Genomic DNA, 25816 nt, shown 5'->3' with positions numbered 1-25816 from the left:
TTCCTGTGTGACGATTAGAGGATGTTCCGTTTTTTTCAAATCATGTCCAAGAAGTTGAATACAGCACAAGTGGTCCCCGGTGATCCCTCACTTTTTAAACCAGATGCTTGAATAGACACAACATTTCCATGCAGATAATATTGCCTTTAGTTTGAAAGCAGCGCCTCCCTAATGTGTGATGTGTGAGCAGTCATCTCCGTGAAAGTTGCCTCGGGAGTGGTGGGGCTCACTGTCTGCCCATAAAAGAAGAGGAAGAGAGTGCCAGCAACGGTATAGAACATCCTCTCCATCATCTTCCTTCTTTTCCCCAGTGTCACCAAAAAGCATTGGGATGCCTTGGAGCATGTCGGTTTCCGGTTTACAACCCATAAAAATATTAGAAGTAGAGGTCAGCGAGAGAATTCCACATGAGTATTGCTTTGTAGTACAACATGATTGGTACCGTGCTGTCTGCAGTCCTTTCTTTTTTTGACAGTGAGCAATTTGAAGCACACTACCTTGGCCTATTCTATTATTCCCTATTCCTTATTCTACCCACAACTCTTGAGAATTCTTCTATATCTGTATGGGCTTCCAGCATTGCTATGATATTATGACCTGTATTTCGCAGCCTTTTTTTTCTTTAGGTAATTTGCTTTTGTAACAGTTTCTCTTAGCATTCATCAGCAATTTCTTAGAAAATGTCAAGTCATACCTACTAAAAGAAAACTTGTCTTTGTACATGAAATGTAATTTAGGCTGATTTAATCTATTGAGAGATCAAACTTTAAAAGGGTTCAAATCTTGGATGATGTCCTTATCTGCTATTGGAATTGACTTTCCATTGATGTTTTAACAATTCCTGGTTGGTGGCCTGGTGAGTGGTGTCTGGTCGGTGTTGGATTTCACTTTCCTTTCTTTGGTCCTTCCTCGGGTCTCCTGACAGCCTCACGACTCTGGCTGGAAGTGTTCGGTTTAGGTGAACGGTATGGGATTTTTTAATAGGTTTTAGGTGACCTAATGAATACACACACACTTGCACGCACGCACGCACATACACATACTCACAAAAAGAAAGAAAAAAGAGAGCAATGATGATGACATGTCAAATCGGTAAAATTACCGAATGAACAATACTCAGCTCTCCAGAAAAAAAAAAAAGAAAAAGAAAAAAAACAATTCCTGAAAATTTCAAGTTACTATCTTTTTTCCTAAGGTACTGGTTTCTATGGACATTTGAAAGATGCAAGGACCAAAGCTTTAAATCAATTTTTCTCAAAACTAGGGATTTCAACCTGGCAACATTAAAATTGCTGTAACTTTGTCCATTTTTGAGGTACGCCCATGTATTCTATATCATTTTAAAGATTTTTTTGGACACAGGACCCTTTTGCCAGAGCTGGTCACTAATTAAGAAATGAACACAACCATTTAACCATGTCATATAATCTGAAGAGGTCCACAGGCCAGGGGAAAACTGGATGGTTTAGAGTTAGCATATTAGTGTATGGCCTACGGTTAGGGTTTAGGATTAGGAATGGATGCTAGGGCTGGGGTCAGTGTTTTCCCCGTTGGCTTATCCATTACTTTCTGTTTCTGTTTTACTTTCATTACTTTTCATCCCTTCCTGACAAGGATTAATTAAACGGTAAGTTTTAAGCTACTTCAAAATGGTAAAATACTTTACAAGTCAAGGTTTAGCGCTTTAGGGTTAGGGCCAGAGTTTGGGGTTAGTGATAGAGGCAAGTGGTTGGGCCCAATTCTCCCTGACAAATGTGGTTATTTCAAAACTTTACAGGACTCACTAACTCGATGGTAGATCATGAATAATTCAAAACTCCACATATATTTTGCAAGACAGACTGTATTTCCGTGCTTGTGCCAACACTTGCGCTGTCTCATCTTGACACCGCTTGGCCCTCATCGCTCGTCTCTTTTAGACACTCCCTATTCATCACGCACCCTTTGTCTTCCCAACAGTTTTGTCTTTGTCTTTGCACCTGTCTCTCAGCTTAGCCGGTTTTCATGTAGCTGTCACAAGTCGGGAAAACGGCGGCGTCAATGCTTCCTCAGATTGCTATACTCAACTTCTCCTTTTGGAACAATGACACATTGGATAAATCACCTAGGGAATCAAATGCTTTGGCTTGAAACCCCTGCATTTCATCCTTATTGATCGGCTCTGCCATCATTTGCTCTCCAAGGCGTGAAGGGGAAGACAAAAACAAGGCAACGCTGAAGCAACTTGATTGCTTTGCTCGAGCTACAGTATGTGGGCATGTGTGAAAGGTAGGCAATTCTAAAAACAGGAATTTGTTAGGATGTAATTTCTCAGGTTCATTTTTCCACCCCGCCCTGCAGATCTCCCCCCCCCCCCCCAAATTAAAACAGCAGGGGCCCAATGATCTTCAGAAGCCTTCGTCGTCATTTCCCTTGTGGCTGCATTCGCTCACATGAATACAAATGGTGCTCAGCTGCCAGTCATGATGGATAAGAACAAGACAAGTATGCATGTGGAAAAGACTTGCCATTAAATTGGCATTCAGGCATAAATGACATGCTGATATTTACTTTGATGTTCTCTGACTTTAAATGAGCCTTTGTTCCATGAGAGTAAAAAACAAAAAGAAAAGTGTTTTCATTTGTAAAAGCCAGGGTATCGTTAGTATAATTTCTGTGCAGGTTTTCCCGAAAGTCCCTATACTCTTCAGTTTTTTTCCATTTGTTTCAGGTATTATTCAGACAGGTCATGAGCTTTTGACAGCTTGTGCTTTGTAGCTTTTGTATTCATGCCCATTACCAAGTAACATTAAAGATGTTGAGCATCTTAATTTTCCACGTGATGCCTTAAACTCATTCAAACCCAAAAACGTGGAAATATTTTTTAAATAATTTGTCCATCACTCCCTAAAATGTATTTAATCGTTTTTTTATGCAAGAACATACAGAAAGAAGGCTTTGATGCAGCTTCTGACATGAATAGGTGACTTAAAGCAATGGCTGTTATTACAAAAACGGCCAGCAGGTGGCAGCAGAGTAATAAGAGATCAGCCATAGTCATGTTGCAACAAGTTATTTTTTTTCATTGTTTTCACCAGTAATGTGAATATTGATTAAACATAGCTATATTCTAATGCTAACTGTTGCAAAACAGAAACAGATAAAAAAAATCAAAAAAAAATCCTAATGAGCAATATAACACAATATTTTGTGGAGCCGGGAGCAAAGGGAGTTGCTTAAGTGAAAATGAAGCTCAGCTGACTTTTGGCAAAATTGGTTGCAGGCCAATTTTAGCAACGTGAAGTCGGTACGGGTAAAATGTTGTTAATATACGAAGCATCCGCTGATTTAAGATTTTGATGCTTAGTTCCAGAGCAGCCTTGCGGATTGACTTTCACGAGTGCAAGCACATGCATATATGAGTTTGGTGTTCATTATAGTGGTGGCAGTAGCTGGCCTTCTGATGCATGTTTTTTTCAATAATAGATCATGTTTTGACAAACTTGCCATGGGTAGTGTCAATTGTACTACATGCTAGAGTAGAGCGATGGCCGTAAAGCTTCTTACTGCAGTCAGCGACTGAGCAACTTCTTGCCAGGAAGAAATTTCGAAGCCCTACTCCAATGGAAATGATGCTTACAAAAATTGCAAAGCCTTGGGGACACTGTATTTTAACATTTTAACAATTATGTTAAAGGTTGATTTGAAGATTTCTCATCATACTGGTCACAGTTTTTAATTGATCGTCTTTTCACTTCCTTACCAATAAACGAGTGTTTTCCATCTACTATCTTCTGTTAAAATGTCCACAATCTCAGCTGGTAATTATGGCCACAAACAGTTTTTCATTCGAAGATGGACCGCAAAGCATCTGAAGGGCAATAGAGCTGAAAATGAAACAGTAAATTGTTGGTGTGTACTACATTTTTAAAAAAAAATCATCTATCAAACTATCTTATCCAATAAATTATAACAATCTGACATTTTTAGCAATCTGTATATTTTAGCCTTGGAATCACTGTGTTTATTTTCACTCTTAAAATGTTAGAATCAGCAGGACTCATACTTTGAAAAGCTAAACAGAATCCCCCCCCTAAAAAAAAATCTGGTATCTTTGACAGATGGGAGACTAATTTTATTTTATTTTATTTTATTTTATTTTATACCAATTAATGTAGACAGCACATGATATCACATTTTGATAGGTGGAAAAAAAAGTGTTTTACTTGGGCCTGCTCAATTGTAATCTTTTTGGCCATAGTGCATGCATCAGTAACACTTTTTATTGCATTCCATGAGAACATTCAAAATATTATGCCTAGTAGCCGAGGCTCCGACACTTTCTCCTTGAGTGCATTGGTGTGGTCTGAAGCGGATGTGTTGTTTTATAAGGACAGTTCTAGCAGCAAGTGGAGATACTCATTAAAACATGGTGTGTAAAACACATTTTCATTGTTTTTGGCTGTATAATTTTAACACGGCATGTAGAAGAACAAATAAAATTACCAGGGAATTTTGCTAGAGAGCTCTTGTGTATACCTGTAGCTGAGTGAATTTGGAGCACTGTAATCCAGATTTTGAGCCACATCGTTTACTGCTTCACCGTGCCCCGAGGGTGCGAGGCTTGGTGGGAGAACTTCCGATTGTTACTTTATATTGCTGCCATTCAGCGGGGAGGACATTTTCCTTCCTGAGTCGGAGAGAAATGAGGGTCAAGTACTATTAGTGAAGAGTGAGAGACAAGAGATGTGGTCAAAGGTTTCAGATTCTGTAGGCAGCAATTCCCTTCGGCTGCATTAGCCAGTCAGTGGAATCATTCTCACAGTCTTGTTCATTATGCTCTTTTGGGGGCAACTTGTTCATGTATCCTTTTCCTTTATCAAATGAAGCAACACTTCCAGGAACTGTGACTTCTTTTTCTGTGAATATGAAAGCAGAGACGTATCAGATGTAAAAGTAATAACAGCTGATTCTTTGTACGAGCCTTTTTTGAAGCCTCTGCTACTTACTTTCCGAGGTAAAAACAGTACTAGTATTAATATAGGAAAATGTAGCACATATTGGATATTTAAGTACAAACATAATTACTAAGGCACGAGTATCATTTAACGGATATTATATAGCTATATTGCATGTGAAGGTGAAAGGGTATTTTTTGTGGAGCAGGAGTCGGTTCAATCATTCAAACTGCTGGAAGGAAGAACCATGGAAACCATATCCGTCAGTCAGTGACATGTCGGCTGAAATTGGCTACGCCCCCCCCCCACCCCCCCGCAACCCTGCGCAGGATAAGCATTATTGATGATTGATGGGCAGATAGTTGGGTAGATGGATGCATGCGCAGACGCTGGGTGAACTGTGTTGCAACAACAAACCTTAGCATCAGAAAAACAAAGCAAAATGATATGATCGAGTTGAAATAAAATTGGATTTTTGCCGTTTTGGCTGGACTGTATAAAATACTAGCGTAAAATCCTGTGATTAAACACCCCTGTCTATAATAATATAGTACTGTTTAGTACAAATAGTTTTAGGAGGGGATTCTATTTGTCATACATTGTAAAGGAATAGAGATTAGAGAATATTCAAACCTCATTTTCCCACCAAATTTGAATAGGACATATTTGCTAGGCAACTAAACTTGCGAGTTTGTAATCTTTTTTTTTTTGTTGGTCTGTGCTGCTTTATTTGCATATCACTTGCACATGCGGTGGTGGTTCCAAGCATTTATCATTATCAAGTAGTTGTTGCATTCATGAATTTGTATTTTCCCTAAAATTTGATTTGATTTTGGTTAATTTGATTGGTTAATTAAAATGTTTGGACTTATTTTTTATTTTTATTTTATCTGAATAAATGATTGATTTGATTGATTTAATGGATTAAAATAAAAAAGTAAAATTCATAATTTCATATATAGCTTTATTCTATTGGTTGTTATCTACAGTATAATTACTTTTAATCAAACTAATTGTGAATATTTAAAAAGAGAATGTGTCATTATTCTATTAAAACAAACTACTTTACATGTTTTATGTCATAATTCAGATCTGGCCCTTACTGTATGAATATTATCCAAACAAGGAAGGCACATTGTTTGCCAACCTATCCACCTGAAAGCGTTCGAGGCGAAAGTAAATAACCAAAATGGCGGATAGCGATAAATTGTGTTTTTTTTAATTTTGGTCCTCAAAACTAATTTTGACTTCCTGCAAACTTACCTTCTCGCAATTTTGCTTCATTTATTGTTTTTATCTTATTTCATGAACATTCCATTACAGTTTAATTTTATTTTTTTTTCTCTCTTTTTTTTTTTGTTTTTTTTTAGAGCTCAGTATTGTTCATTCGATTTGACATCATCATTGCTCTCCTTTAAAAAAAAAATATATATATATATATATATATATTTTTAAATATATATATATATATATATATATATATATATATACATATACACACATATATATATATACAAATTTTTTTTTGTATGTGGGTGAGCATGTGCGTGCATGCGTGCGCGTGCGTGCGTGCGCGCGCGTGCGTGCATGTGTGTACTCATCAGTTCACCTAAAGCCCATTAAAAAAAAAATCCCATACTAATAATATAATATAATAATAAATTGCCAAATGCAGAAACATCAATGTAAGTTATCACGATGTAGTGGCTCTCGCTAACAGACAGAATTAAGTAACCAGAATTAGGTTAAAAAATTCTATGTACAGTACGTAGACCATGTATTTGAGGCATTTCCATTACAGTTTAATAGCTCACCGTATAATTTCATGCACGGTAATAGCGGCATACTGTCATGGACGTTGTGTTACGTAAAGTGATGTCGATATATTTATGAATGAAGAAAGCTATCTAGTTTTATACTCGAGTAAATTGTGTTTTACGATTCACGATCTGTTTTTTTTTTTTCCCCGACTTCGCAAGTGGCATTTCCGAGTTCAAGGGGGCGTTCCCGTACACACTTCCTGGTTTGAAGTCGGAAAAGTCTGAGTTCTGACCATCCTCGGATGCACCATTAAACTATACACAGAACATAAGGGAAGAAATATGTAAACACTTTAGATGCTAAGGAACGCAGTAAGTAACGGATTGGATCAAAAGGCTTCTATGTTGCACACTTATATTTTTTTTAATGTAGATAAGCTTCCAAACACAGTGCCCTTCATTTAGCCTTCTTCCATTAGAAACCGGGAGCCTTCAGATTGCTTTGCAGCCTAGGAATTTATTTTTTATTTTTATTTTTTAGAAGGTCAGGAGTTTTCACACAGCCTGCACATACACTAAGTAATACTGATGGATGCCTTGAGAGAGAGAGATACTCTTTTGGCAGCGATGGGCTCATTGGGTCTAAGGCGCTTTAATGAGTGGAAATCCCTGGTCTAGGGCCCTAGATTTGGACCAGAAAATACAGGCAAAAGTTCCTGTGTGGTATGTTTGGGAGTGCTCCTCTGTGCCACATGGCTAACCCTTGCTTGTAACCCAGGTACCCGTACACCCGCACTTCAGTTTACAACATCGCCAGGAGCAAAAAAAAAACTAGTCGCCGCCAAGCCATCAAAGCTGCTCTCCTACAACACACACAAAAATCAGTCTGAAACATTTTCAAGGTTTTTTTCTCGTGTTCTTTCTTTCCCATTATGCCAGGGAAAGAAACACGGCTCCCCAACAGAGTGAACGGAGAAAGACACACTTTTGCTTTAAACATAAATTGCGGCACATGACACAGTGGAAGTTGAAATCCATGTTAGACTTTCAGATGCATCTTTTGAGGGGTTTAGCTGCAGGTTTTAAGGTCTGAATCAATACCAAATTGGTGTTGATGTAATACCATTGCAAGTAATCATCAGAGGTACGCGAACACACGCAGTTTGTCTGGTGCAAGAAACCTAAATAATGCGTTCAACACATGAAGATGGGCTGTCAAGAAGCAATTGATTAAATGTTTGGTGGATCCGCATTCCGAGTGTTTCGATTTTTTTTTTTTCACATTTCAGATATATAAGAAATAATGTAAGTACAATTCCTCTGACCTCGGGTTTGAACGCCACCATCATAAGATGTACTCACCAGGTAATGTTTTCAATTTTAACTTGGTTCATTGTCAAGTGATAATTGCTAATTGTCAAGGCCACAACAACATAATTGTTCAATGCACCTAATGAATTCCATTTTAGTTACTTTTCTACAGAAATGTAATTCCTGCTAACTTTATGTTCTGTATGGGATTCTTGTTCGACTTCTAGAGAAAATTTTCAAGCCACGTTGTTTGACCGTTGACATTTTGAGGGTGGTCTGTTCTGCTTATCGGAAAATGGGATACATATGCATATGAATAGAGTACATTTAGTTAGGGCTTCTCGATTATGAAGAAAATATTCATCACAATTAATTTGGTCATTGAAATCACGATTAGGACAATTGTTGTCGAACATGTTTAAACATTTTAAATATTATACATATTAAGACAAATCTTTTGGACCAAACAAAATGTATTAAATTTGCCATTTTAAAATTAAAAATATGTAAATTTAAACAACTCAAAATTAGTATTAATAATATTTTATTTTTGTTTGCAATTATGCTGATTTTGTAATTGTGGAGTGTAGTAATTTAAATTGTAATTGAATTTTGATTAATTGCACAGCCCTACATTTAGTATGTCAAAGTCTGAAGAGTTTGCTCTAATTGCCATTAAATCAGTACAGGAAAGAACAACATATTTTGCAGCCCTAACACACACTCACACATACAGCTCTCTCACGTGAATATAAATAGTATAATTTGTCTAAAAAAAAATTCTGAAGTACACCTCTGCACAGGAGCAAATACTCCTTGCTCACTCTCTGACAATGAGAGTACCACTGCCACCTACTGTAGTAGATGTGCAATTACATCAAATTCTAGTATAGCGCAAAAAAAAAAAAAAAAATCCCTGCATCAACCTCCATCCCTCATGCAGTTTGAATTGGAATCCCCAATTTCAGTTACTTACGGAAAATGTCACAGTGCGACATTTTACCCTCTTTACCTCCCTCTTTCTTTTGCATTTTTGTATTTATTCGAATGCTTGATTGTGATCCACATTGCAGCAGCAGCGGTATATCGGGAGGGATCTTTTTGTCAGATGTACAGATCAAAAAATGGTTGATCATATCCGAGGGGGGTTGGCAAAGAGTTGATGAGTGATGTTGTTTTGAATGTGCAAATATAAAACGCCTGGCAGACAGAGTAAATTAGACTGAAGAGGAGTTGTTTTGCACTATGATTGTTGGCCTTTAAAAAAAAGAGCATATAGAAGTATAGACGTACACTTTTTTTCCCCTGCAAAATTGTCCAGTGCCACACTGGCATTTCAGCTCATGCCAAACAGATTGATGGGCCATGCTGGATATAATGAACAGGTGTGCTGCAAATGGCTTGCCTGCATCATCACTGGTTTAAACTGCTTGTGACTTTTTTTTTTTTGAGACAGCAGGCGTCAGGTGCCCACACTTGCAATCCTGGATGAGCTGAAAAACGGTGCAATTAATGCAGTACGCTTGATCACTCTACATATTGATGATGTCATGGATGGGGCAAAAACAGAAGTACTAGTTATCGGTCTTGAAAGACTGAGAGAAATAGAATTAAAACTATCTAGTTAACAATCTACGTAAAGACTTTGACTTAAAGTTTTTTTTTTTTAATCTCGCTTCAAACATATCTTAAAAACGTTGCCAAAGTACGTCCAGTTCACGCCAAAGTCAACACAGAGACACTGTGTAATGATCTTCTTTCTATTCAGAAATAGAATATTGTGCCTTTACAGCTCCTCCAGAGCTCTGCTGCTTGAATGCTAACACAGAACTGCAAGAGAGCTTACATTGCACCGATTAGAAAATCTCTGCCCATTTTAACTCTGTGCTTTAGGAGTGATTTTAAGTTTTTTTTTTTTTTTTATTGCAGTTTTTTAAATATCTTAATGTGATCAAATCCTAACGTTTGAACCAAAATTCACAACAAAGTGCCCTTTTTATTATGATGCTTCAAGCCTGTGGAACAGTTTGGCTGAAGATCTGAGAGAAAAGCTAATTTATGACTCACTTTTTGTACCCAGGATTTTGATTATATTTTATATGTAGTTTTTACAAGCGATGTTCAATACCACTTTTTTTTTTTCCAGATCGATACCAGTGCGATAATGCAACTCGAGTAGTCACCGATACTATATGATACCAAGTACTGATACTGATGATATGTAAAATTTCCTCCAGAAATAAAATTTAAACAAATAAATAAATAAAATAAAATAAAATAGTTTAATTAAAAAATAATAATATTTAAAAAAATAATAATAAATACTGTCACAATATAGCATTTTTCCTTAAAATTGCATAAAATTAATGACAATTTTCTCTTCTTTTAATGTCAACTTTCTATCTCCTGATCGTATTGGCTGCCATCGTGGGTACTAAAACCTTGAAATTAGACAGGTATCGGCCTGATACCTGGTATCGGCCTGGTATCTGTACTCGCCCATCCTTAGTTTTTAATCATACAATTTCTATCCATTCATCCATCCATCCAACAAATCACTAATCACTGGTAAAGATGTCTCTTCATAATGAAAGACCATATTTAGTTCTGAGCAGGAAGCCCCTTTATAACATGCAGCTGCTGTTTTGGGTAGCAATAGAGTTCAAATGGGCTCAGCTTTCAATGCTTGAATGTCTGTGCATGAACGTCAGTCTATGAACTGAAGTAATTAGTACCCTTTTTCATATTGGAATAACATGTTTTTATTCATAATTTGTTTAAATTAGATAGTGCACCCGGTGGATAATTGGGGAACACCTCTATTAGAGAGACCATTTGATAGTTTATTGTATTTTAGTAATCCTCGTGTCATGTCAGGTTATGAAATGCCAAAGTAAGAGAGTGCAGTGTCGTCAGCATTCACGGCCTTTTTGGATGTCAAACGCCACAAAGGTCTCACCATTATTCTTTGGAAGATCATTGCGGTATGGCGGTTGACTTTTATACCCTCCCTTTTTATCTTTTTTAGTTTAAAGGAAAGTGAGCAGAGCTGCTTTTTCTCTCTCCCGACTATACAGTCACTTTGCCCAAAGCGAGGTGTTCTGGAGTCATCAATCAGAATGGCTGAGACTGAGTCACAAGAGAAAGCGTTGGCAGGATCCCTTTAGAGAGATGAGGCAATATTGAATTGATAGAATACTTTGAAAGCTATAAAAAATAAAAAATAAAAAAATGGGGCAGGCTATCGGCACGTGATGCATATCACGCTTCCATTCCAAATGTGTCCTAAAACAAGTTATTTTCAGCATGCCCCACAATTGACTTCAGGAGTATTCCCACACTTTTCTCGAAAACATATTTTCACTGGTAAGTGTTGTGATGCATCTGACGTTTTCACTCTTGTCATCCCCTGCCGCAGCCATTGACCCGAACAGAGAGGCCGTGGAAGATTTGATGCAGCGGTTCCAGGACAGCTTCCGAGTTCCCAAAACCCCGCCAGACATTTCTCGCTACCAGCACGTCATCCACAGCTCATCTACCAGCCGCCGCAGGGTCCCCAGCCACAACAGAGGTAGGACATGGAGCTATCCAGTGGTCTTTTTTTTCCAGGAATGATGTAATAGATGTTAAAATGTGTAAAACATGTGAAGCATACCTCCCCTGTGGGGGACCCCAGAAGACTTCAGCTTTAAAAAAAAGACAAAATTGATTATTTTTTACTTCTTATGGTGATACAAGTTCTTTATATTTTGGGACATGGACAATGTGGATACAAATTGAGTTTTCCCCAAATATCAAAGGTGAATTTACTAGAATTCATTAAAGTAGACATAAAATGTTTTTTTTTTTTTTAATTCAGTGCATGCTTAATTGCATAGGTTTTAGGTCTAGAGGCTTAAGAAGAAAAAAAAACAAAAAAAAACTGAAACAAAAAAATCACATTATTTACAACTAAATATTGTTTTATTATTTTATTCAATCTGTTCCAATACTCGTGCTCACCTAATAACTAACTAAATACATGAATAATTAAAATAAATAAATAAATAGCGTTCCACTTCCAATGAAGCAAAAATATTAACTAAAAAAAAAAGAATAATAATCTTCATCACATTTATTTTATATTCTATGGGAACTGTTTGACTAACCAAATAATATTTTGATAATTACTCAAATTTAAAATTAAAATAAAAAGTGTTTTTAAGGCTGTTTTTTTGTACCACGGTACATTTCTAATATATATGTCAGTGGGAACAAGGACAAAACAAATAATGGGGCAATCTGCACAGGAGAAAAGCTTAACGTCCTCAGCATTTGAGTGGGTGGAGGAACTGATGGCATTGCAAGCGTATGACGTGTGGGGGAGGCAGGCTGGGTCAGTAACCAGAATGGCACAATCAACTGTCATTGTGTCACTAATGGCCTTCATTTGGCCCAATGGCCGTCTACAGAACGAGCCGCTAATCTCTGTCGCTGTACTTCCGAGTAGCAACGGGGGAATTTTATCAGCTCAAAAGTGCACTACAGTAGAATTCCTCATTTATTGCAAAGGACCGAGGTAAGCAGGTGTAATGTATGCATTAGGAGGGACAGCATGTCTCAACAGTTGCTCAGCTGGAAAATTTAAGGAGCCGTTTTGTCTGCTCAGCTTAGCTCTGCAGGTGTTAGCCTGCCCTTCCTCTGGTGTCATTAAAACTGGTTAGGAATTTGCTTTGAGATGACAAATTCACAGTCCTTTGTCAGCATGTGTTACCCCACTTTCTTCTTCTATCATCTTTTACATAGAATCCTACACCCTAAAACAACATCGTGGTCAGTATACTTCATACCACTTTTGGGATAAGTCTGCATGCACAGCAAGAAATCGATAACATCCATAATGGTTATTGATTGATACCAACTTCACATCTGTGTTGCATAGAGTCAGACAACTTTTGCCACCCCTGTGGCGTCGGCACGTTGACGTCATTGACATTGATGTAAATACACACCGCCCCGATTCCGACTATTATGTACCTTCAATGCATGCGCAAGAAGTAATTCCCCTCCATACTATATCAGCGGTTGTACTCATTATTCCTAAAGGCGACAGAAACCTCTTTACGGGGGCGGGATATAAAAACGTAAACAATGCATACCGGTTACTTTTGCTCTCATGTTGTCCTCCCACGTGAATGAAACCCTCCGGATTTTTGCACAATATCATATAATGCTGTTAATGCCGGTCAAGTCATCTTCACGATCTTCTGTCCAGACAGACATTGTATGTTCAAATGTGGAGGGTACAGCAGGGTGACGATGCGCAAAATGAGCGGAGAAAAAAAAGTTCCAGGCTTTTCTATCAGTACTGTTTATCCACGTTTGTCACTTCCTCTTTTTGCCCCGTGCCCTGATTCGCCAGCTAACAGCCAGTCACAGTGTTCAAATGCCCCGACGCCGATTCAACATGTCGAATTTGCGGAAAAACCCAAAACCACCCCTACCACCCCCAACAGCACCCCCCCCGACGTATTCGAACTCGATCTGACTTTACGACAGTAATTTATACACTGTTAGTGTATCTAGGCGTTAATGGATTCTACCATTTACTCAGAAAAGATCGCCATCGAACACACCAAACAGTTACTCCGTGGAAGGCTAAAAAAAAAAAAACATGACAAATGCCACAAAAACATTAAAATTTGATAGTGACCTTCGCTGGCAAGAACTAGAGTAAACGCATTGGACAGTCTTTCTTAATACTCCAAAAGTAAGAAGTGATGATATTGGCCTTGTGGGTTGTTTTCAATCAGCAGTTACCTTAAGCTTGCTCACTTTTCAGTCGTAACCAAGGTTGAAAGTGAAGTGGACGGCAACATTTAGCATGAAAGCAACGCCGAGAATGGATGAAATTCAAAAGTAGGTTGTTATGAAAAACATTCTAATCTGTGGCGTTCCATTCAGCCTAATTGTGGCATTGTTGTCCTCGGTGACAATAGCCTATTGTACTGTAGCTACGGAAAGCCACTACAATAAATGTTCACATGTCAAATGTATTGTAGGCCGACACAGTTTCTCAAACAATAATTATATAAAACTTTTGTTACCTCAGTAAACATAACTAATTGGTTATGACGATTCCAGACTCTGCTAAGTCGTCAATAATCAAGTACAAGTACAAATGAATATGGGAGTGTGCAGTTAAATTTTTCGGCCACACCGCAATAGCTAATAAAAATTATATTTCCTGCATTGAGAAAAAAAAAAAAAGATCCTTCGTCCGGTAGAGCGTGTGCCGTACACATTTTTTTGTTTTTGTTTCAGCTGAGTTGTTTTTGTGATACAAGCCTTAGTCTGGAACCTGAAAATGCACTTTTTAGACATTTTTGGCGAGTGAGAAAGTCTCCAAGGGAAAGTCGGAAATTCAAGTTAAGTCTTTCTGCCATTAATGTTGAACCCTCCAATGGTAAATTGTGAAGGCAATGACGCAATTCATACAAATGGGTTTACCAGGGATTACGGATACTTTTGAATGTATGATTACTTCATGTGTTTCAAGAAAATATCCTTCAAATGGGTGTTTGTGGCGGTTAATGGTTGTGAGTCTACATATAGTATGACCTGCGAGTGATTGACAACCAGTCCAGGTGTACTCGGACACTTGCCGAATTTCTGATGGGATGAGCTTCTGCTTGCCTGTGAGCCCAAACAGTAGAAAATGGGTGGATTGGATGAGTCATAACAGATGTTCCATTGTTGTTGTTTGCTTACTGTGTACTTCCATCCACAATACTTAAGTGCAGACAGGAGGGAAAGCATATGTGGCTTTTACCCTGAATGAATAATGAATCAAAATAAATGTGGCTTTTTTCATTGTATATAAAATGTTAGCAAAGTCCCAATGGTGCAATGTGGTTATCACCTGAATCCATATTGGTCACATTAGACGATAAATAATGGAATCATTCAGCAAGTGGCAAGCCAACAGATAGTGTAAACAAAAACACTATGTAAATGAGATCAAGTTTTAGTAAGTACTAACCTCTATTCCAAAAATATCTAATCTTTGTACTTTATTCAACTACATATAGGATAGGACACCGAGGATAAAAAGAAGACATTTTATTAATAGACTTCTTGTTTTTCTGGTATCTGACTTTTGAAGGTATTGCTCTATATGCTTGACACCCTTTTTCCTGCATGTTTGTCTCTTTATTTATTATTTGGACCCACTTGAAAATAAGTTCATACATTTCAAGTTGCTATCCTTGAAATAAATAAAATGCCTGTGTTACCATGTGACTTAACTATTTATAAATATTTTCCCGTTCTGGTTTTCTATTTTACTCCTATTTGGCAAATAAACTAAATTGTGAGGTTTGAAGAGAAGTGAAGATAGAGAGCAAATACAAGATAGTGTGTTAGGTTTCCGTTTTGTAGGGGTTGGATTTTGTTCATTATGGGTATGTTTCTTGTTTTTGTCTGTGGTTGGTGTTTGTCATGTGTTCCTGATTTCTCCCCTTGTTTCGTTATGTCTGATCACGTCCACCTGTGTTTCTTCCCTTCCCAGTGTGTCTGACCAAATCTGTCAGCCTATTGTGTTTCCCAGGTGTGTCTCATTAGTGTCGGTGTATTTAGTCTGCTGTGTTTGTCCAGTCTGGGTCGGTCCATTGTCGTTTCCAAGTTTTGTAGTTTCTCCCATGTCTTGCTACTTCCTCGTCATGCCACTTGAGTTTGCTTTGATTTAGGACTTTGTTGTTTTTTGTCGGCACGTTGTGCAGCGCCTTGTTTTTGTTTAATTAAAAAAGCCCTTTTGTTTTTGGACTTTACCTCGGCCTCCTCGCTCTACCCCCCCCCCCCCCCCCCCCCCCAAACACTTGGGTCCAAAACCACAGCCGACCGTGACATAGTGTGACAAACAGAACAAACTTTTGACATAGCAGGTAAGAACTCCAAAATGTGGATGATGAAATATATCAGTGATGTTTGTTCAAATGTTCAGCATCACTTGGTTTTACCAACAGCGGGGAAATATCGAATTGACGGCGGTTTTGAATAAGCTACTGGAGTGGAGGATTGTGAGTGGGCGGCCACTGTGACATACCTTTGGGCATCAAATATGCACAGATATGCAGAGCGGCTAAACACCTGGGACAGACACACCAGAACGTAAACACTGGTTCTACTCTTAATCCCCTTTTGTGGATCCAAAGCCCCTTGAATGCTCCCTAACAGCATGTGTTTGGATTTGATATCAGTCTTACCAGATCCTCTTCAGATGTAACAGCCAGCAAACTTTACACATAAATTAACCCTAGGGAGTGCTTCAAATATCCATATGCTTATTTACACATATCTAACAATATCCAACATCAGTAATGACACACACACACTGTACTATTTCAGTAGCAAAACTTGAAATAAACGTGCTAAAATGCCAGCTGCTCAAGTGAAGTTGAACAAAGGCTGTTGAAGCCTTTTTATTTTTTGATGCCTTTTGTTTTTATTACAGGAAGAAAACCAATGGGTTATTCATTATAGTAAAATTACAAATATCTGAGTCAAGATGACTGATTTACATCCATAGGGAAGCAATCTGGCGTATCAGTCAATAGTAACTAATGGATGCGAGTGGCGGCCTAAGGGTTCAAATAAGCATTAATCATAACAGCAATTTAAAGGGACATTGCGTGATCCCTATCACCATCTAGCGGTGAAGTAATAATTCATTAATTTTAAAAAAGGACTGTTTTGTGTCAATAGTATGCAAAAAAAAAAAAGTATCACATAAACATATATTTTTAAAAATAATTATAGGGCTAGTAATCACTAATTGTATTACATGGCGGTAGTCTCACCTTATTGAGCTGCCATGTTTCACCGCCATCTTCCTTCTATGGATGCCCAAAGGACAACTTGGCGAACGTTATTACATCGAGTGTTGAAACCAGTTGGTCGTAACTAACTCCCGTGATTCTGACCCGTCGCGTGTCACTTTCTGTTCTCACAAGCTTATACTATTTTTTTCTCCCCTTTATTTTCCTGCTAGCCGCTCTTGTTAGCCACTCCAGCCTATGGCTCCTACTAACTACAGCTAGCGCCTCTTGTTAGCTGCACCGGCTAATTCCGGCTCGCTCGGGCTTCACAACAGCTGCCAAGTTGTCGTCGCTCTCCGAGTTGCTGGTTTGCTCACGAAAAGTAAGAATTGGTGGTAAGCTTGCGGAATTGTGGTCACGTAGTGCGCGTGCTCCTGCCTCCTATGTGCTTCTAATGCTATTCTTTGACCACTAGATGGCGCTAAGGACTACACACTGTGTCTTTAACTATGCTCATTGGTGTTTGCCAAGATGCATTTATCAACAAACTACAGTACACTCCTCTCATTAGCTTTTAGCTTTAGCAGTCTCTCAGATGCCATGCAATGTATTATAAGTGTCTGATCTGCATACATCACCCTTTTGTATAATTGTACTTGCTGTCTCGCATTAAGTATGACTGGGACATATTTAGCTGGTGTCAGAGAGGCTGAGATGTCGCCTTAATGTGATTATAGCCATGTGAGGACCGCTGCGCCTGTCGGCTTCATTTACTCGCTCGCGTTGTCCCCAGACGTGCGCGCTTGCTCTCAGCGTGACTAACGCATACGCAAACAGATGCAAGTTGACACTTGCTTTTTGTAAGTCCAACATCTGTGGCGCTCAGAAAAAGTTGAAAGCGTCGCTGAGGTCACGTCAAAACTTTGCATGTTCTTGTTTGCGATGGACTCGCATGCTAATTCAGAATTTATGAAGTGCAATGAACATAGGCCTACTGGTAGTTGCAAAAAAAGAACCATGCTTGTCTCTCCTCTATTGTACAGTATTTCCTCCTCATATTTACTTTCTTTATTTTTCCTCCAGAAATATTGCACTCTGACCTGCCCAGTCTAAGGATATTGGATGTTATATGCCTGTATCGATTTATAAAACCTTGGAGGCAAATATAAATTGGACTTATTGAGTTTATGTAAATAAAAAACGGACTCGTATTCTCTTACAGCTGTCATGCCTTGACACATTTTATTGATCCATAATCATACAGCCTCTCAGAAAAAGACATTTCTTTGCTTGCAAGACAATTATTAAGTTCTTCTAATAAGCAAAATGTGGTGATTTACATAAAAAATGCAACAGTATGGATTATGGTTAGTAAACTAACCTTTAAGTAAAAAAACAAACAAGTTTTATCGACTTCTTACAGTTGAAGGATTATATATGTTTTGTAATCTTTTGCGTGTTCAAATAAATCAAAGATGAGAGTCTTGTGAAGAGGGTCCTTGCAAGGTGGATTTATTACAGAGATCTCTGGTCACACAATTGCATATCACCCAAGCAGTGTCATCCAAGAATGTGTGTCCCTCCCCCCAGGAAACACAGCCCTTTTATTACAATCAGAGTTTGTACAGAAAAACGCCTCTCTCCTTCCATCAAATACGAAAATCAGGTTACATTCTCACAGTATGCTAGGTTGATCTTTCACATTTAGACAAAACAGAATCTCAGTATGCTAGATTGAACTTGAATTTTCACAAACAGGACAAAACAGGGAATTTAGACAAAACAAGATAACAGATTAAGGTCGAGTTATATTGAGTTTGACATTATTACACCGGTGTAGATGTGCATCTACACATCTATAACTAAATTCAAAATGGTTAAAATATAAAATAAAGAATTAAAAATGTTAACAATGTTAACACAGTTCATAATGCTTTTTTGCTCCAACACTTTTTGAAAGACAGTGTGTTGATTGTCAACTCATTCAGAGTCACCTGGGAAAAACTCCAGCTTGCCAGTGACACTGATGAGGAAAAGTTCAATGAAAAAAAAAAAAATGGTGGCTGAATAAATGTTTGCGCTGTTTGGGGAAAAAAATGTGCACTGAGTAAAGATGGAGACTAATGCGAGTCGCTTGTAAGTTATAATGGTAAACTATAAGATGTGTTTTGTGTTTCTACTCATTAATAAATAATGCCATATTATATTTTCAAGAATATTTGTATTGTTTCTTTTCAACATACAAAATTCATATTATACTTCTACTTTCACAAATATCAATAGTGCTCAAAGGTCAAGAGCCATTGTATCTGAATATGTCTCTTTGTATATAGAAATAGAAATAGAAAATACCACCATGCAATTGAAATAAACACTTTAAAGATACTTGTTTTGAGAATATCAACACAGAGGGAGCCAGAAAGATGAAAAAAAAACTGAAGGAAATGAATTGCAAGAGCACCACTAAAAGGGAAGAGCAGAAAATACTGTACAAAACAATTTTTGTTCAGTGTGATCTCCAATGTATACGGGTACTGTGTTATATTTATCAAACCGCTGCAGTAGCCTCGAAGCACAATTGGTCTGTCATCTACAGTAAATCTCTCTCACACACACACACACACACACGTGCACACACACACACACACTCTCAAAACCCTCCAGATATTATCAACTCAACTCCCTTAAATGGCCGTTATCTGTTCTAATGGAAAGGTAGTATTTGAAGAAGTCGGGCTACTCTCCAACCCAGGAAGTGTCAATGGCTTTGGCTATTATAGTAAGAATAAAAGGCTTTATCAGATGACATGAATATTAACAAGAGAGTGGCAAACACTTTAAGTCAACAGTTGGCAATTTTGTCCAATAATAATAATATTATTGTTATTATTATTATTATAATAATAATTATTATTATTTATTTTTTTAAAAGTCATTGTTTCAGAAGTGTGTATCAAACTGGTAGCCCTTCGCATTAATCAGTAGCTAATATGTATCTTTTGTTTAAAAAAAAAAAAAAAAAGTGTGACACCTGCCCTACACGATCAGCGAGGGACGAAATGTACTAAATGTAAAACTAAAATTCACTATTACAATGAAAAATACCATTGGCAATCATTCTAATAATTATGTCGTTTTATTACCATAATCTGTCCGGGTCCAGTTGCATGTAATTGTTTAAAATTCGAGAGTTTTTTGTCTGCGCTTGTTCTTCTGCGGTCCTTTTAAAACATCATAAACCTAGAATTTATGCAATAGCAAATAATATATGCATCATCCAGGCTTATAGTTAAATTTTTAATTCAATTCCTGATGGCTAATAGTGCTGGTGGAATGAAACTTACTGAGCACTAAAGAAAACCACTTATACACCTAAAGGGTGAGCAATAAACGCAATGTGATATTTGACTATTTTATGATAACAAATAGAAACAGCACAGGGAGTTGTGACTGTGTTGTTAATAAACCTGAAATTGATTTTGATGTTCAGTGAGCTGCTAATGCACTGGGGAAATTGCTTCCCCTTGCTAATTCACGATGGCTCTTTCTCAGGGTTTTATTTTCTCCCACGTATAGTTTCATCATTAGTTTTATTTGTGACCCGAGAGAGTTTCGTTTATTGAGTGTACTCATAAGGCACGGAGTCTATTTAACATTTGAACGCATGCACTCGCAGGATTTTTGATCACTGATTAACATTTTTTTTCGGTGTACTTAGAGGCTCGGGGCTAAAGTGATTTACTTTCATTTGATTCCAGCTTACTTTTTTTTAAGTAATGTGATCATGGTAATATGTTCAAGCAGCTAAATAACAGCCACTCTGTAGGTACAAAAGTTAAAGACAATTGAAAACATGTTGACAGACTTACTTTGCCTGCCTGAGGAACCTCACTTGAAATCCATTCAGACTGCAAACTAAATGGAACTGAATAAATTGCTACCGATTCCTCCGATAATTAAATCCATGATGCCGCCATTGCTTCAAGACATGGCAACATCATAATTATAATTCTGTTACTAATATTAAACATGGGGCAGAATGGTGGTGGGCTGGTTATAGCACATGCACCATTGAGGACAAGCAAACATTTAATAAGCTTTATTTTTGTTGTAGCAATACTTCAAACAATAATTATCAGCGCCTTATGATCACAGCATGATATTTTAACAGTTACTCTGAACATTATGCGCAAGAAAAGCATTGGAAGAACCAGGCTTTGAGACAAATACACTATTTTGATAAATCCCTTTAAAATTTTGCCTCGGGGGGATATGAATTAATCACTTAATAAACTACAGCACCGCTATCCTAACTAGCCATCGAGTGATTGATTCTCATTGGATTTCTTCCATCCCCACTTTATCTTCTCAAGCAACTGCAGGCATGTTCGGTCCTCAAGGAGAATCAGGGTCAGAGCCCGAGGACGACAACCAGTTGAAGTTTTACACCGAGCAGCACAGAGGACGACGACGCAGCAAAGGTGAGAAGCAAGACGCCCGGCGGTCGCCGTGAAAAGGAAAAAGATGCGCAAGTGAAAGGAATTTAAAGATAAACACACGTCAAGCTCTTAAGCCTGAACACACATTCGCTGTCGCTGCGGCCGTGTACAAACACTGAAGTGTGTCGGGTTTGCGGCCATAAAGCAAATGTTTGCTAGCGTGAGTGCACATGCTTTTGTCTACTCAGTAGGCTTTTATAGTAATTGAGAGACCCCATTCGCGAGCCGGGTGACACCACCCGCACCCCCAAAGGGATTAGCTGGCCAAGCACTTTCCCTGCAGACTGAACACTTTCTGCCCCTTCGCAGACTTGTGACTGTGATAGACACGTGATTCAATAAGGGTAATTCATTGTCCTCACTCTGGCTCCCTTGTTTTTGACCTTCAGATGTATTGCACGGTTTTCAAACTTCTGTCATTCTTTAGAAACAGAATAGATGTCTTTGTGTAATTTAAAAGCCACACATCCCATTAAGCCTCTTTTTTTTTTAATGCACACTGACAAACACCAAGAGTTGGAGGTAAGGTAGGTAATTCCATTCCCTCCAAACCCACTTTGGGAAATGGGAGCCGTGACAGAGCCAAAGGGCAACTAAAATAACCAATTTGGAAGGTTGTCATTGGAAATAAGACCATAAATCACATCGGAAAACAAGGTGACCCAATTTTTTGCTTAGGTATGCATCATGTCAGAAAACACATTGAAGGTTGATCTGCATCAGGTTTTAATCTTATGTGGTATCGGAATGCACTAAATTTGGTTCTCAGTCAGTCAGTGTCACTTGAACATACTTCCTTGACACCAATTCCTATTTAGGATTGAGACAGCACCTTATGGAATTTTAGCAGCTCAAAAACTGCCAACAGGTAAGTTTTTCAGCAAATAGCTGTGGAAAAGTTACACAGAAAAAAAATCTAATTAGGTGAATTTGTGAAAAGCGAACCACAAATATACACGGAATTACATACTCCAAATGAAAACTACATATTATGCAACTGTTTACCTTATTTGAGTAAATTTGACTTTATATAGAGTGGGACCAAATATACTCAGTTTTAGAGTAATATTTACACTTGGAAGAGAGTAAAATAAAGAATGGGGAAAAAATAAAACTCACCGAAGGGTTGAGGAACAAATTCACAATCTTCAGTTTGGGAGACAGCCAATCTAATCCCTGAGCCACGCAGCTCCAGCTGTGTGTTAGTATATCGCTCGTGTCAGCAGGAATCTACGTAACTCCAAGAGACCAAAAACGTTATAAGCAAACAGTAGGAGTGGCATAGCTTAGGTGGTAGTGTGGCTGTTTCCCAAGCTGAAGGGCATGAGTTTGTTCCTCAACCCTTGAGTGATTTTTATTTATTTTTCAATTCTTTATTTTACTCCTTCCTTTCCAAGTGTAAATATTACTCTAAAACTGAGTCCATTTGGTCCCACTCTAAATAGAGTCAAATTTACTCTACATAGTTTACTGTGTACTTTTTGAATTAGGGGGGATAGTCAGTTCAGTCAAAACATTTTACATTTCACAGTTTGATTTTAGTTTGCGTCTACTCCAATGGTGTTTCCTCCCCTTGCTCTCGACTTTCATCATCTGTTTATATTTTCATTTATTTATATTTGCCCGTGTTTCAGTGACGGTGGATGGAGACGTGGCATGATTGCACTCGTCTGTTGAAGCTTTGGATCGATGCAAAATGAGCATTAGCAAACTATATAACCTTGTTTCTCTTTGTTTACATCCAGGCCACCCACACAGTCCTCTAAACAAGGTCACCCTGACGCTGATTACCATCAGCACCTGTGTCGTCGCCATTGTCTACGCCACGCAGGATTCCTGCCCACTCACTGTCAAGGTCACGCTCCATGTGCCTGAGCACTTTGTCGCAGATGGTAAGTACAACGCATTCATTAGACTCCATGAACAAGGAAATTGGGAATAAACGCGCACAATGGATGCACACTATGCAGTGGTTCCCAACCACATCAGTGTGTTGTGAGAGATTATCAATTGTGCTGCACCAAATTGTCTAATTTGCCTTAAACAGTCAGATTTATTATTTACTACAAATAATGTGTCTTGTTCATCTATTTGTGCTGCTGACATTTAATGACAGGTGCAACAATTAACACTTTTTTCAGACTATAAATCACTGATGGAGAAAATGGGACTCTCAGACTCCGACATTTGTCTCCAATGTTTACAAAACACTACAGACACTTATGTTCATGCTTTATGGTTATGTACTCCGGTTATGTATTTCTGGACTAAAGTCTTAGAAAAACTTTCCGCTATTTTGGACTGTAGGATACCTTTATCTCCAAACTTGTGTTTGCTAGGTGACCTAACAACAACTGACTTACCACATAAACAATTTCAATCTACACTTGTAGCCCTTACTATCGCAAAAAAAAACAATTCCTGTTAACTGGAAAAATAAACAAACTCTGAATATCGACCAATGGTCTAACCTCTCTACGTATATAGAATTTTTTAACCTAATTCTGGTTACTTAATTCGGCCTGTTAGCGAGAGCCACCACATCGTGATAACATACATTGATGTTTCTGCATTTGGCAATTTATTATTATACTATATTATTAGTATGGGATTTTTTTTAATAGGTTTTAGGTGAACTGATGAATACACACACGCTCGCACGCATGCACATACACATACTCACCCACATACAAAAAAAAATAATATATATATATATATATATATATAAATTTAAATAAAAAATTAAAAAGGAGAGCAATGATGACATGTCAAATCGAATGAACAATACTGAGCTCTCCATTTAAAAAAAATAAATAAAAAAGACTATAAATCACTTCTTTTTTTTTTTTATATGGCTGGCATATGGCATCTTATACTCAAGGTGCGATATATATAGAGCTCGGAATGACACGTAAAATCCTTGTTCCCTAATCGTGTTGACCGCAGTAAAAAAGTTGCCACACACACTCCATTTCAGAAGGTGGCAGTAATGCACCAAAAGTAATTACCAAAGAAAGTAGAAGAAATTTAAGAAGCGTCACAGATCGTGCAGGGGTCACATATAGCGCCTTGACATTGCTGCTGCCCCTCATGGCAACAAAGTAAGGGGCCGTCTCCCCAGCTAGCTTGCTAGTTAAGCGCACAACATCCACCACAACAATCATTTAATTTTTACACCACCAAAAGGCCAAATAACCGACCATAATTCTTTCTTAGGCCATAATGTTACGCAGGATTCTAGTTAAGGGAAGCCATTTTATACTGAAAAGAAAAACTTGTCCGTAATTAGAAGTGGATATTTTGAATCCATCCAGATGATTTCCTGACGTCAGCACATTGGAAACGGGAGATTTTAGGTGCCAGTCCGAGCTCTACTGTTTTTGCCATTGGTTTTAGTAAAATACTATTCCCGCAGGAATATATAGTGTAGTTTTTTTCCCCCTTCTTCTTCTTCTTCTTCAGGATGCTTTTTATTCTTTATTTATTTATTTTTATTAATTTTATTTTTTATTTTTTATTTTATTTTATTTTTTATTTATTTTTTTTATTTTTTATTTTTTTTTTACTCTTGCAATTTACCCTCCGGAGCAATTTATAGTCCGGAAAATATGGCAAATGCTCTTTTACAAAGGATACAATCAACCCTTGGCTTCATCTGCTGCCAAACATTTAACAGAATAAAAATTTTGCGTTTAACTAAAAAGGCCCAGATTTCACAATTCTGAGTAAATTAATACATTTTTATTTCAGTGTACTTTTTATTTTATTTTTCTATATATTTTACCTATTGGTGTTGTGTGAAATGTTTTCCATTGTATAATATAACATGCACCTCGGCTCACAAAAGGTTTGGCAATAACTACTCTTGCTCTAGGATGTGTTGTACTTGTGTGAATACCGCTGTTACACAACTCTTTCACGGTTGTCCTTCAGCTAGCAAAATTAGTCTGTTATAAAGCTTTTCTTTCTATTAAACCATAACTACCACGTGGTTTCTGTTTAAAAATAGGATGTTGCCATCCTCCTCTATCTTTTCAAGTGTCACTTGTTCTAAAGCTTTTCAGTGTCATTGCCAGCAGACAGACTAGACAATGCTATGAAGTGCCACAAAAAAAGGGAAAAAAATATTAGCAACAAAACAAAGACTCAAAGCTCCTTTTTGGAAAATTGTGTGACATTTTCAACCCATATTTTTTTTCCTTTTCTCATTCTCTGGTACACTGCACACTTCCATTGATTAAACTCATATAATAGCTTTTGACAACACATTTCATCTTAATACTGTAGTGTAGTTATATGTACTGTATGTGTATGCAGTACATATTAAGATAATTACAAGCACCAAAATACAGTATGGATTTAGCAGTTTGCATTAGATTAAAAAAAAAATCAAGACTAATTATCATTAAATTATTAAATGAATAAAAACATTTAATTTAAATTGATTTTCACTGTACTTGGAGATGATTGTCAGACAACAATTAAAATGTGGAAGAAGAAAAAAAATAAAACCA

At 37.6% G+C, this 25816-nt stretch overlaps 1 protein-coding gene across 4 annotated transcripts in view; it reads left to right on the top strand.

The window, feature by feature from the left end:
- astn2 (astrotactin 2) overlaps nucleotides 1-25816 on the top strand; it is a 250188-nt gene that overhangs the window by 98125 nt on the left and 126247 nt on the right. For 3 of the 4 annotated variants that reach the window (XM_077585480.1, XM_077585479.1, XM_077585481.1), the window contains exons 4-6: nucleotides 11427-11579; nucleotides 21177-21284; nucleotides 23048-23194. In XM_077585480.1, the coding sequence (XP_077441606.1) occupies nucleotides 11427-11579; nucleotides 21177-21284; nucleotides 23048-23194 (408 nt within the window). Of the gene's footprint in view, nucleotides 1-11426; nucleotides 11580-21176; nucleotides 21285-23047; nucleotides 23195-25816 lie in introns of those variants that run through there. The other variant, XM_077585482.1, reaches the window with a different exon arrangement.

Source organism: Vanacampus margaritifer, chromosome 14 (assembly GCF_051991255.1).
Source record: "Vanacampus margaritifer isolate UIUO_Vmar chromosome 14, RoL_Vmar_1.0, whole genome shotgun sequence".
Lineage (NCBI taxonomy): Eukaryota > Metazoa > Chordata > Actinopteri > Syngnathiformes > Syngnathidae > Vanacampus > Vanacampus margaritifer.
The sequence above is the reverse complement of the archived record's forward strand: the minus strand, read 5'-3'. Positions and strand labels throughout refer to the sequence as shown.